A 13782-nucleotide genomic window follows, 5' to 3' on the forward strand; every position below is an offset into this window, starting at 1 on the left:
ACGGCGGCCGCAGCGGGGTTCGCTCGGGCGGCGGCGGCGGCGGCGGCGGCGGCGGCGACTGCGGCGACTGCGGCGTCTGCGGCGTCTGCGGCGGCAGGAGCAGCCCGAGCAGCCGGAGCACCCGGAGCAGCAGGAGCAGCGGCGGCGGCCGCAACGGGATCTCCTTCATCCCGTTGCTCTGCCTTTTCTTCCTCCTCTTTTCGTTCCGGGCGAGGGCTCGTGCACTTCCCCTAACGGCGGCCCGCTCCTACGGTCCCGAAGAGCTGAGAAGGCGGAAGGTGGGCTTGGCCGTTGGTATAGGCGGCGGGTCGGGGCCTTCGGGCTGTGCGAGGGAGTCGGGGGCGGGGCCGGAGGCCAGAGGAGGAGGAGGGAGGAGACCGGCAGCCTGACAGCGACGGCCTCGGCTGGCGCCCGCCGACCCCTCCCCTGGGACAGACACGGAGTCGGCCGAGTAACCGACTTCTCCGGTCCTCGGTGGACAGCTGGGACGCGGCCCCGATCCCGGTCCCGGCCCGCAGGCGGGGTCGAGGCGTCGGGGCGCCTCCTCGGCCAGCGCGGCCCGAGGAGGCTGTCTAGACGTCGGGCGGCCCGCGCCCGCCTTCCCCGCCCCCACCGGGGCCTCGGGCCTGTGGAGCGCGCGGGCGGTGGGGCACCCGCCCCGGGGCATGCGAGCCGAGCTAGCTTGAGGCTTGAGCTTAGGGATCGCGCACGGAAGGCAAAGACACCTGTGTACTGAGGAGCAGGAAACGCTCTGCCGCGGGCCTGGGCTCTGCCTTTCCCGCCCCTCCACCATCTTTTCTTTCTGTTTGTTTTTGTGTTTTACAGTAAAGGCATGACTTCCCGGCGCCGCAGGGAAAATAGGGTGCAAGCCCAGAAACTGTTTCCCCACCACCACCTGTTGAAAAACTGAGTCGAAGGCGTCTCCGGGTCTGAACAAACGGAAAGTCTCTAGGATTGGATGCGTCTGTAGTTTTGCATCGGAAAACCGTCACAACTTAATATCAAGGGGGGATAAAAAAACACCTGGAAATTAAGCCGGTAAATATTCTCGACCTGAAAACTCAGGAGTTTAGTTTTGCACTAGTAAATGACTGCTTGGCTTTTGTTAGCTAGCTCTTGGCGCTTTAACTTCTTAACTTCCTCATTTGTTTAAAATATTTCCGACCTATGAAAATACTTTAACAAGTAACCAACATCGCCTCTCTACGAGGTGGTTATTTGCATTGACAGTATCAACAGCAGATCTTTCAAGTTAAAAGATCAGAAAAGTTCAGGCTTCACATTAGCACAGAATTGCCGATTCATTTTCTGTAAGTTTGTAGTCAAAGAAAAATTCTACCTGTTCCCCCAGTTTTTCATAACAGCTTTGTTACTAGAACAGTTTTGTTTCATAGGTACAGAGTTCTTACGGAAATTGCAGACACTTGCAATGATAATTTGCAGAGTACATTAGGTGGGATTCATCATGATGTCTGTCTTTTCTGCCGTGAAAAACCCATACCTTAACACAGTATCTCACAAGTTATACTTGTGTGCCAAAGATGTAACAGGGCAGAAATCAGCAAAAAGTAAGCATGTGAAATTCTAGACGTTTTGTGTCTTACAGAATTTTCATGAATGGCTAAGTCCACAGATTTTGTTCAACATACTGACCAAAGGTTGAAAGAATCTTGGTGTTGCCCAGCAAGTAAACTCTGTGGTTTGTCACTTTATTTATAAAAACTAATTCTTCAGAACATACTTTGAAGTATTTCATCACCGTGTTTATAACAGAAAATTACTCAGTGTAGTATCTCATGTCTTGATTATTATAAGAAGTTAACTCAGAGGCATAGTTCCAGGAGACAGCAGGGTTATTTTTCGTGTTTTGAGTTTTTGTTACTAGGCTAAATTGAGTATTAAGCGGCTTCTAAATGTATAGATCAATGGTTAATGGGAGATTGATTATTTGGATTTGGCTTTTTTGTTCCTGTTTGTGTTTCATTTTTGTTTTAATTTAGAGGTGTGTGTGTGTGTGTGTGTGTGTGTGTGTGTGTGTGTGTATGTGTGTGTGTGTGTGTGTGTGTATTTGCAATACTGAGGTCAAACCCAGAATTTAGCTCATGCTAGGTAGTTGTTCTGCCACTACTGTACATCCAGCTGTTCATTTACATCAAGTTTTCAGTGACTTCCCAGCACATATTGAGCACTATGTTAAGGGAAATAAAAATTAGTCTTCAATGGAAATAGGAAAACAAATGTTAAAGAACATCCTGGCTTATCTTGACTATCACCTTTTAAAAATGTAGAGATATACATATATTTAAAAAATACATTTTTCCAGGCATGGTGCCCTATAGTTTGAGTCTCTTCAGGAGGTGGCAAAGATAGGTGTCTGTGTACACAGTGAGACTTTGCTCTTCTTTGGTTGATTTTTCTACATAGGGCTTCTCTGTGTTGCCCTGGCTGTCCTAGAACTCTCTTCATAGGACAGGCCTGCTTCTGCCTCCCTGAGTGCTAGGATTAAAGGATGTGCACCTCCAGGCATTGAGATCTGTCTGAAATAAGCAGTGCTTATTGTCAACTACATGTAGTTCTCACGTTGTAGTATCATTGTAAAGAGTTACACTTGCTTATGGTGTTTTCAGTTTTTACTTGCTTTTGTCTTTGGAAAGTAAGTTTTGCTACCAGATTTGAACATTGTTGAGTTCTCAAAATCACGTTCCCAGCAAGAAAGAAAGCTTCTTAACTTGAACACATGTCTAACTTGGGCAAGATTAGTATTCTTAGTACTCTGAATGTTTGCTATGATTGTGATTTTCTAAATGATAGCCACATTTTGAATACTTTGAGAACTTCTTCATGAGTCTAATTTATTTGTCATAAAAATCAAGGTATTGGGATCAGCAGGATATGTGCTTCCTATGCAAGTATGTGGACTTCAGATTCCCAGCAGTATGTATCTATAATCCCAGGTCTGGGTTCAATTAGAGAAGTTATTCAAACCAATAAGGTGTACACATAGACATATGCCACATACACACAAATGTCAAGAAATAAACCGTGCTGTATACTGCTAATTTGCTTTAGTTTTTGTTTCCTTGACTATTTCAGAAAAGGTTTAAAAGACATACAACCTACAAATTGAACTAAGAGTACTTGGAGGATAGGATCACCCAATTAAGTTTGGTAGGGTTTTGGGTTTGGTTTTTTGGGGGTGGGTGGGGAAGGGGTGCATTTTTTTTAATCTTTACCCTTAAAGTATTTATAACCCTACCTTTTATTGTTAATCACTTCTAGAATGAACTGTTAGCATAATACCAACATCTTTCTCTTGTCTTAGAAGAGCCTTATCCAGAGACAAAATGGAACGGTTTGTCGTCACAGCACCGCCTGCTAGAAATCGTTCTAAGACTGCTTTGTACGTCACCCCTCTGGACCGAGTCACTGAATTTGGAGGTGAGCTTCATGAAGATGGAGGCAAGCTCTTCTGCACTTCTTGCAATGTGGTGCTGAATCATGTTCGCAAGTCTGCCATCAGTGACCACCTCAAGTCAAAGACTCACACGAAGAGGAAGGCAGAATTCGAAGAGCAAAATGTGAGAAAGAAGCAGAGGCCCCTGACTGCATCTCTTCAGTGCAACAGTACTGCGCAGACGGAGAAAGTCAGTGTTATCCAGGACTTTGTGAAAATGTGCCTGGAAGCCAACATCCCCCTGGAGAAGGCTGACCATCCAGCAGTCCGAGCGTTCCTGTCTCGACACGTGAAGAACGGAGGCTCCATACCTAAGTCAGACCAGCTGAGGAGAGCATATCTGCCTGATGGATATGAGAATGAAAATCAGCTCCTCAACTCACAAGATTGTTGACAAGGCAGTTATGACCATTGTGATCAAGATAAATAATGTGGAGTATTAAAGTTAATGTGTTGATTGTGTGGTTCATTTTTATATTTATTTCATTTTAAATCATGTGATACAAAATAGTTTTGCAATGTGTATATAGTTGCAGGCAAAAGAAAGAAACCTCACTGCAAAACTTCCTGCTAATTTTAGTCACTGATGGTATAAAGTAAAACTTAGCTAGGAGTGTATTAGGCTATCTGAAACCTGGTGGTTATCTTTAAAACTGATGGATGTTCTCCTGAAATGTTTGTGCATGGAAGAACTTCCCTGCATTGTAGCCCTGTTGCCATGTATGATTTTTTTTTTCTTGGAAAGTTACAAAATTATTTGGATTAAGAACTAGCCGAGAAAATTGAAGCTGCTGCCTCTCACAGGACCTTAAAGAAGTTCAAATTATTTTCAAAATAGAATAGAAGGCCGGAAATGCTTTTAGAGCTTGAGCTCTCTCGGAGAAATGACTGCTCAAATTACATTCTACTTGTATGTGAAATAATTGCCTAAACTTCACTTCCTCAAGGTCTCTTTTTCTCCTTTTTAAAGACATGTATTTAGTAGCAGCTTCAAGTGACCAAAAGACTAAAATCGCTCTTTAATGTCGTTGCCAAAAGCTATGGGGGATTTTTGCAGTGATGAGATTTTAGTCTCGAACTCTGAACAAAAATTTTCAAACCATAGTTTTCGTGTTAAATACCGTCCTGGATTTGCAAACTTTTTTTATGTCGTGGTATTAAGACTACAGGACTGATCTTTTAATTTAAATACACTGTGGTTCCAGTTTCTCTTTTTACAGGGACTTAGTTACATTTTGGCTGACAACAAATAAGAAAATTTCTTTCTATACATTAATTTTTCCATAAGATTTTATAAGAGTTTATTTAGGTAAATAGACTAGAAACGAAATTTAGTTTCACTTTTACTACTTTGCCTCTGGTGATGCAGGTTTTAAAACTTGGATGCTAAACAATCCAGAAAATGAGGCAAGAATTTTATAGTAAAAATAAAGCAGGATGCTGAGTCAGGAAGTAATCAATTCTGTTAAAGGTCAACCATGTTTAGGTTCTCTGAACCTCACTGTTGTGTAAGCCTATTAGAAGTCATTTAGCTCAGATAAGTCCTCTTCATCAGATCTGAATTATATTTTTTAAAAGTTTAGTAAGTGAAGACTTAGATTAGAGCTTTAATATTAAAACAAATCAAATAGTTGAAAACATTGAAGTTATATTTCTATTTTAAATCAGTGGCAAGATGCCCTGTGTGACTTGGAGTTATCTTTGAGGTCATTGTGCCACAAATTTCCATTAAACAAAAAGCCAAAGTTAATAGAAAAAATAATTTGTGAGGTTTGTGTTTTGATTTTTTTTTTTCTTTCTACACAGGGACTTTCTATTTAGCCCTGGCTTTCCTGGAACTCACTGGAGGCTAGCCTTGAGACTTACCTGCCTCTTTCCCTCCTGAGTGCTGGGATTAAGGGCGTGTAAATCACGCTGAGCAATAATTTGTGTTTTTAAGAACAGCTTGTCTTATAGATTTAACCTTCCCAATTCAGGTTGTCAAAATGACCACTTGCTTTGTTTTTATTTTAAAAGCCTGCTATGGAAGAAAAAAGAATCAGTTCTAAAAAATTGCAGTTTCTATTTTCTCATGTTTGGTTATATTCATGTAGCATATAAATGCCTAGTAGTTGTTTACTAACTGCAGTTGGTAAACACAAACCAGCAGCAAAGTAAACAGTAACTGATTCCACTTCCTTAAGGAATTTGCAGGCAACCTTGTTTAAATTGCCTAAGAGGGTAGGAAATCTAAGCAACTAAAATAATTGAGTTTTGTACCGCTATTTTCAGAAGAAAAACGATCATTTAATTATTCAGGATTCCATGTAATTTGGACTATTCCCTATTGTCTGGGACTATGCACTGTCAGTAAACTTGGCAGAACAACTTCTAGTAGTCCAGTAACATGTTTAATGTTGCACTAGGAAAATAATTCACCTTTGCCTTTCTTACAGTTATTACTAATTTCACAGTTATTTAGTTCCTATAGAACTGTTTTTCCAGGCTTGCAACTAATTCCATTTTTGAATATCTAGGGGCATAGTTCATTCTGTTAGGGTTGTATCATGTCCTTAGAATGAGGTTTCCATTCCCTTGGGGGAAAGTTAGTATCAATGTTTCTTCACCAATTATGAACATTTGTTTTTTGGAACTGGTTAAATTTTGTCTCATAAATAATAACCAGTTATTGTAGCCTGCACAAACTGGTAAAGATTTGCAAAACTCTGATTGGCATGTTAGGTAACATGAGAATGTCTAAGGCGTGTGCTATGTGAGAGGAGCAAAGTGAACTTGTGTACAGAAGCTTCAATCTTCCTTATGTAGTGGTAGGATGATGCTATACTATTGGAACAATAGCAGCTCGCTCTTATTAATTGGATGCATTATCACAAGCTTTGTAATGTTTCATTTATAAACTGCTTTCAGCACATGATTACCTATTAATGTTTTCTCAGTATTGTAGTATGTCTTCCAGACCCTCACTGTATCCTGACAGTAAATAGTTACTAGCTTGTTGAGTTTCCTGTTGGTTTCTTTTTCATTATTTGTGGCATATAGCAAGCCTGAAAGATATTGTAATCATTTTTTCTTTTACAGAGTGAGAACTTAGATTGCTTATGAAGAGCCTATATAGTTATTTTATCCATTATCTTTGATTAAGGCTTTCTAATATTATTTAGTAAATGTTCCTTCCAGTTATTGCCTGTGGCCCTACTGAATTTTGAGGGACCAGAAAACTTTTAACAAGTAAATCTTACTGTTTTATACAGTAAATTTGTCTGATTGCAAATGTTCAGAAGTTGGACATACAGTTGGCAAGATTCCCAAGCTGAAACTTTGGCCTGAAAGAATGTGTACATGAATGTTAAGAAGTACGTAAAAGCATTTTAGTTTAAGGTGACCTAAAACAAAGGCTAGAAACAAGTTTTCATTTGGTTCTTAGTCTTTGTAAGGGCTCTCTGTTTAACTTACCTCAACTGCCATTAAGTGAGGGTAAGTCACCTTAAAATAACTGGTTAACATGGAAGGTTAGTTGTAGTCTCCATCCTAGCTTGCTTTGGCTTTGGTCAGCACTGATGAAATGTGAAGGGGCTATTCTAAACCTTGGTTGATCTCAACCCATACTCCCAGGCTGCTGAGGTAACTACAGTCCTTTACTTAGTGCTATTCTACTTGTATCCAGAATACTGTATTAAAATTTTACTATGTTAATTTTCGTACTCCTGTGCTTATTTTTTATTTTTGCTCATGCACGTATTTTAGTATGAATGTGTTGCTTTTTTAAAAGTTTGTGATATTTAGAAATAAATTGCAAAAAAAAATTCAAAAGTTTTTGAAATCCTATTTTGTTTTTCATAATTTCAAAGTTTTGCCTATTGAATTTTGATTTTCATCCAGTCATTTATTTGTAAAAGGCACGGAGACATCTAAGCTTCAAACTGCCTTTTTCTTCCAGAACACTAGGCAGTGGGCAAGTTCAGTCAACATTTTAATGGGAACATTGTACTTCTACAAGTATTATGAAGGGGCTATGATATAGTTGAGTGGTTACCCCACATCCTATAGCTCCATTCCAGAGGATCTGATATTCTTAAGGACTTGTCAGACACCAGCATGCAAGTGCATATAAATTCACACGGGTGCACATATATCTTTAGAAATGTCGTGAACATCAGTTAACCACAAGCAGAACTGGTTCTAAATGGGTGTGTATGTGTGTAAAAGACCTTGTTTACCTCTTGTATGTTTTCAAAACTCTTCAACTAAGATAATAAGATTGTCTTTTAAATTATTACATGGTTTGGCATGCCCCTGCCTCCACTCACATCTGTGCAAGAGAACAATGAACTAATATGGTGTTTTATTTACTGAAACCAAATGTTAGAAAAGCTCTTAGGGATCAACCCATACTATTCAGTTTTCTGTTGGAGAACTGTCTTCAGGTTTTCTAAAGAACGTCAGCTTGTTAAGATTAAAGTAATTAGTAAGCAATGTGGCTGATGCTATATGTGCTATATATGACATAGAGAAATGTCCCCTCAGGACTCAAGTGCAGTGGCATGCTGCAAGAAAATAGGTCTTTGTTTCTAGGCAACTGACTTGTTTTTTAAAAGCCACAAAAATCGAATATCTGCAGAAATGTATCTTTTAGAGATCTGGTATTCTATAACTTATAGAATACCAATTTCCAATTAAAATCTATCAAGCAGTGAAATTGAAATCCTTACAAAGAACCTGCCATAAGTATTTTAGCAAATTGTGCACAAGAAGGGCTAATCCTCCTGCCTCAGCCTCCCAGGTGCTAGGATGCATCCCTTCTCAAAGTGTGGAGTCCACTCATGCAGGCTTCAGCTGATGGCAATTCTACTCTCGACCTCCTGACCCTGCCTCAGAAGAAAAGTCCAGGGTCGGCTCTGATTCGGAAACAGGAAGTGGCTGCTGCTTGCTCACACCTGGTTTATGGGGTGCTGAGAATGAATGGTTTTCTGAGTACTAGGTAACCCCAACGCTGACACCCACATGGTAGCTCACAACCATCTGTAATCCCAGTTCCAGGGGATCTGACCTCCTTTTTTTGGTCTCTGGGGACACCAGACACACATAGGGTAAAAAATAATGTTTAAAAAAGTAAAATAAGCCGGCATGGTAGTAGTGCTTGTCTTTAATCCCAACACTCTGGGTGCAGAAGCAGGCGGATCTCTCTGAGCCTGGTCTACATAGTAATTTCCAGGATTGACAGGGTCACATTCACGCAGAGAAACCCTGTCTGGAAAGAAATTAAAAAAAAAAAAAAAAAAAGGAATCTTGGTTGTTTGAGTTGAGCAGATAAGACCCCAGTGGAGAAAGCTTCACTGTCATGACCGAGGGTACATGGTGACCCAGGATGAGCTGAACCAGACACTCGAGGAGTTCAAGGCGCAGTCTGATGACAACCCAGTGAAGGATGACCAAGGCGCACAGACCTCACCATGCCGGTGGCCCACAATGTCGACCCCACAGACCAGATGTTTGTTTTTTCTCCAGAGGAGCCCAAGGTGGGCATCAAGACCATCAAGGTGTACTGCCAGCGCACGCAGGAGGAGAACAGGCACTGATCGTGGTGCAGTAGGGCAGGATACCCTCCGCCAAGCGGTCCATTTGTGGACATGGTCCCTAAGTAGGCACTGGAACAGTTTCTACAGAAGGAACTGCTCATCAATATCGCAGAACATGAGCTAGTCCCTGAGCATGTAATCATGACCAAGGAGGTGACCGAACTGCTTGCTCGGTACAAGCTTCTTGAGAGCCAGCTGCCCAGAATCCAGATCCGGGGACCCTGTGACACAGTACTTTGGGATCAAGCAAGGGCTGATTGTGAAGATCATCTGCCCCAGTGAGACACCACCTATCGCTTGGTGCAGTAGCTGCAGGGGAAATCTAGCGTTCTGGAGACTGAAAATACTTTGGGATTAAAAAAAAACAAAAACAAAACAACAACAACAACAAAAAAAACCCCAAAACAACAAAAAGCCAAACGTGCACAAAGGCCAAACCCTTAATTGACTGTTCAGTCTCAAGAAAGACACGAGTATATGTAGACAAATACTCATTAATGATTATCATAACCCAAGCCCCCGGGTATATGTATATCGTAATAAATGCTCAAAGTTTTCTAATTAAGCATGAAAGCAGTGCTTCGCTTTGCACTCTGTCTTGCTTCCTCCTCTCCACATCCATTAACCGTGCTATTTAATACCTACTCAACAATAATAATAATGATGTGGGGCGGGGGTTGGGAGCACTTGCTGCTCTTGCAGAAGACTTTTAATTCCTAGCACCCAGAGTAGGTATAACTCCAGTTCCCCGAACTCATCACTCTTCACCATCACAAGCTCTGCATGCACAGGGTGCACATAAAGAAAAGCTGTCACATACATAAGAACAAAATATTAAAAACATTGTTATACATTCTTTTTAATCTACTAAATTCCTCCTTTTGGGGTGTATCCTATAAATGCGAATAGCACGTTTAAAATATATGTAACAGGAGGCATTAGGGGGAAGGGGGAGGGGGGACAGTATGCAGCCTAGAACTGTCTTAATTAGTGATTGATGAGAGAGGGCCCAGTCCACTGTGGGTAGTTCCATCTTCCAGCTTGTGAGCCTAGGTCCTATAAGAAAGCCTGCCTACCTGGTCCACCTGGAACAGCAGAGGCGAGCTGCATGCTATCCCCTCACCTCCATCATCTGGCCCAGAAAATTGTCTACCTTCCCCAAAAGGCCTGCAGGACCCCAGGAACATCCAGGCCCATGGCTCTGCCTGCCTCCCTCAGGAGTCCTGCCAGCATTAGGAACATTCCAGTCAGCAACAGGGACAACCAGATGGCTTAAGGCCAGCATAAGAACATAGTCAACCAGAGCCAGGGCAATAAGAGACCATCAGAACCCAGCTATCCTACCATAGCAAGCAAGCCCTGGATATCGTAACACAGCTGAGGCACAAGAAGATGGCCTTAAATCAAAGATGATATAAGCCATTAAAGACCATTGAAGAGATTAATAAACCCCTTAAAGAAATACAGGAAAATAAAACCAAACAGATGAAGGAAACAAATAAACCTGTTTAAGAACTGAAAAATGGGGGCTGGAGAGATGGCTCATTGCTAAAGAGCACTGACTGCTCTTCCAAAGATCCTGAGTTCGAATCCCAGCACTCACATGGTGGCTCACAACCATCTGTAACGAGATCTGATGCCATCTTCTGATGTGTCTGAAGACAGCTACAGTGTGCTTATATTATATATATATATATATATATGTGTGTGTGTGTGTGTGTGTGTGTGTGTGTGTGTGTGTGTGTGTTTAAAAAAGAACTGAAAAGGGGCTGGAGAGATGGCTCAGTGGTTAAGAGCACCGACTGCTCTTCCTGAGGTCCTGAGTTCAAATCCCAGCAACCACATGGTGGCTTACAACCATCTGTAATAAGATCTGATGCCCTCTTCTGGTGTGTCTGAGGACAGCTACAGTGTACTCATATACAATAAAATAAAATCTTAAAAAAAAAAAAGAACTGAAAAATGGAAGTAGAAGTAATAAAGAAAATATGATCTGAAGAAACCCTAGATAAGGAAAACCAAGGGAAAAGAACAGGAACTACAGATGCAAGCAACATCAATAGAATATAAGAGACAGAAGGGAGAAACTTAGGCGTGATTGAAGAAATTGATATATCTGTCAAAGAAAAGTTAAATCTAAAAGTTCCTGACACAAAATATTCAAGAAATCTCAGACAATATGAAAAGACCAAACTTAAGAATAGTAGGAATAGAAAAAAGGAGAAGATTCACAGCTACAAGGCCCAGAAAATACTTCCAACAAAATCACAGAAGAAAATCTCCCCAACATAAAGAAAGAGATGCCTATAAACATACAAGAAGCTTTCATGTACCAGATAGATTGGACCGGAAAAACCCTCCCTCCACATAATAATCAGGATCCTAAATCTGCATAACAAAGAAAGAATTTTAAATGTGGCAAGAGAAAAGGGCCAAGTAACACAAAAAAGCAGACCTGTCAGAATTACTTCTCAACAGAGACTCTAAAAGTCAGATGGTAGATGTCTTGCACAACCTAAGAGACCACAGATGTCAGTCCAGATTACTATTCTGAGTAAAACTTTCAGTCATCATGCATGGAGAAAACAAGATAATCCATGCTACAAATCTAGCCCTACAGAAGAGATACTAGAAGGAAAATTCCAACCCAAGGAGGCTTACTACTCCCAAGGAAACACAGGAAATAAATTACCTCACACCAGCAAAGCAAAGGAAGGAAAACACACACACACACACACACACACACACACACACACACACACACACACACTCACAGAGAGAGAGAGAGAGAGAGAGAGAGAGAGAGAGAGAGAGAGAGAGAGACTACCATTACCAACATCAAAAGAACAGGAATTAATAATCATTGGTCATTAATCTCTCTTAACAATAATGGGCTCAGTTCCCCCAGTAAAAAGACAGGCTAACAGAATGGATCCATCATTCTGCTACATACAAGAAATACACCTCAACACCAAAGATAGACATTAACTCAGAGTAAGGAGCTTGGTGAAAGGTTTTCCAGGCAAACAGACCCAGGAAGTAAGTTGGAGTAGCCATTCTAATATCTAATAAAATACACTTTCAACTAAAATTAATTATTTTTGTCCAGAAATCTGTACTTATCAGTCTGCATTTGAAAAGCATCAAGCAAAAAGTTTCAGTTCAGTCATCATATACTAACAGGGATGTGACAGTTAGACTAATTTCCCAATAAACATGACTTCAGGCTCTATATTTCCATAGAAGGGAGACTGGCAATAAACTCTCATACAAAGTTATAAGGCATTTAGCATTAAACTCATTAGGTGAGTATTAATGTGCCTGTCATGTTGGCTTTTTGTGTGCTAACCAGTATTGATGAAGCTGATACTATAAATATCAGATCAACAGAATTTCTGTCTCCAGAAGCCTGTGCAGAGTATAAGTCACCATGCTACATTTAAGAAATAACATGTCTAGATAGGTTTTGAAATGATATCCAAAATGATTGGCTTTAAATTTTTCTTTGGATTTTTCTAAAGTTTTTTTTTTGTCAGAGCAATATGTGCACATGATTTATGGCATCAGATGATGCAAAGTGACCATATAAGCAATTTTTGTCTCACTGTCTCCTTTTCCTTGTTCTTCCACGTTTCCTGTAAAATGTCTCCTTTGAAACCTCTTTAGATGTTTATTCTGATAATCACTGCCCTGTTTGTTTTGTTGGTTAGTTGGTTTTATTCCAAGTTAACCATATTTCTTTCTTTTCCTATTCATTTATTTATAAATGGGATGGGGTTCTCTCTACATAGCTCTGGAAATCACCAACATTTTCCTGTTTCTTAATATATTTTTTATACTATCATTAGGTTCATCAGTTTTTAGAGAAGGTTAAAAAGATTATTTTACCTGTTCCATCATGATCCCACATTTTCCTTAACCGTAGAGTTCTTATGTGGCTGAAATCAATAGGTAATGTTTCCATTTTTGTGACCATGTAAGTGGCTGCTCACCATTGAAATATGAGCATTTACCTCTTCATATAATTTTCATATAACATTTCATTCATATATATATATATACATATATATATATAGTAGCTATCTTCAGACACACCAGAAGAGGGCATCATATCCCATTGCAGATGGTTGTGAACCAACATGTGGTTGCTGGGAATTGAACTCAGGACCTCTGGAGGAGCAGTCATGTAACATTTTCTTCCCAGCCTTCATGTAACATTTCTTTAAAGTAATTTGCAAAAAAAAAAAAAAAAAAGATAACTTCTTTGGATTTGCTGTTTTATTTATTCCAAAAGACATAGCCAGCACCTGTGAAGGATCCGTCAGATGCTTATGTATAGCAAGTCACCTACCAGTTGCACACCTCTTCCTGACCATGGCCCTCTCAGTTTCCATTTTAACTCCATTTCAAGTCTGAAAGTTTCCCTTCCAGTTCCAATACAGTGATGATTCTAGGATATGCCCTCTCTTCATGTGGGACTTTTCTAGCTAAATCCTTCCCCTCTGATCCCAAATCCTATTCTTTTCTTAATCCATTCTTTGGTTTTGACCTGTGGGAAAGTTCCTGCACTGGCTGATTTTGTGTGTCAATTTGACACAAGCTGAAGTTATCACAGAAAAAGGAGCCTCAGTTGAGGAAATGCCTCCATGAGACCCAGCTATAAGGCATTTTCTCAATTAGTGATCCAGTGGGGAATATCCAGCTCATTATGGGGGTGCCATCCCTGGACTGGTAGTCTTGGATTCTATAAGA

General features: G+C 40.6%; 1 protein-coding gene and 1 pseudogene across 2 annotated transcripts; both read left to right on the forward strand.

Annotated features, from left to right (window-relative positions):
* Window positions 1-126: 126 nt before the first annotated feature.
* Cggbp1 (CGG triplet repeat binding protein 1) lies at window positions 127-7264 on the forward strand. 2 transcript variants are annotated; one of them, NM_001105900.1, is made up of 3 exons: window positions 127-278; window positions 826-1038; window positions 3323-7260. In NM_001105900.1, the coding sequence occupies exon 3, from the start codon at window positions 3345-3347 to the stop codon at window positions 3846-3848; it is 504 nt and encodes a 167-aa protein (NP_001099370.1). In that variant the 5' UTR covers window positions 127-278; window positions 826-1038; window positions 3323-3344; the 3' UTR covers window positions 3849-7260. The 2 variants fall into 2 exon arrangements, with proteins under 2 accessions (NP_001099370.1, XP_006248037.1); XM_006247975.5 differs by having other exon boundaries at window positions 139-278; window positions 3326-7264.
* A 1010-nt stretch (window positions 7265-8274) lies between these two features.
* Window positions 8275-9339, forward strand: Polr2e-ps1 (RNA polymerase II, I and III subunit E, pseudogene 1; annotated as a pseudogene).
* Window positions 9340-13782: the final 4443 nt, after the last annotated feature.

The sequence above is a fragment of the Rattus norvegicus genome, chromosome 11, assembly GCF_036323735.1.
Source record: "Rattus norvegicus strain BN/NHsdMcwi chromosome 11, GRCr8, whole genome shotgun sequence".
Classification (NCBI taxonomy): Eukaryota; Metazoa; Chordata; class Mammalia; order Rodentia; family Muridae; genus Rattus; species Rattus norvegicus.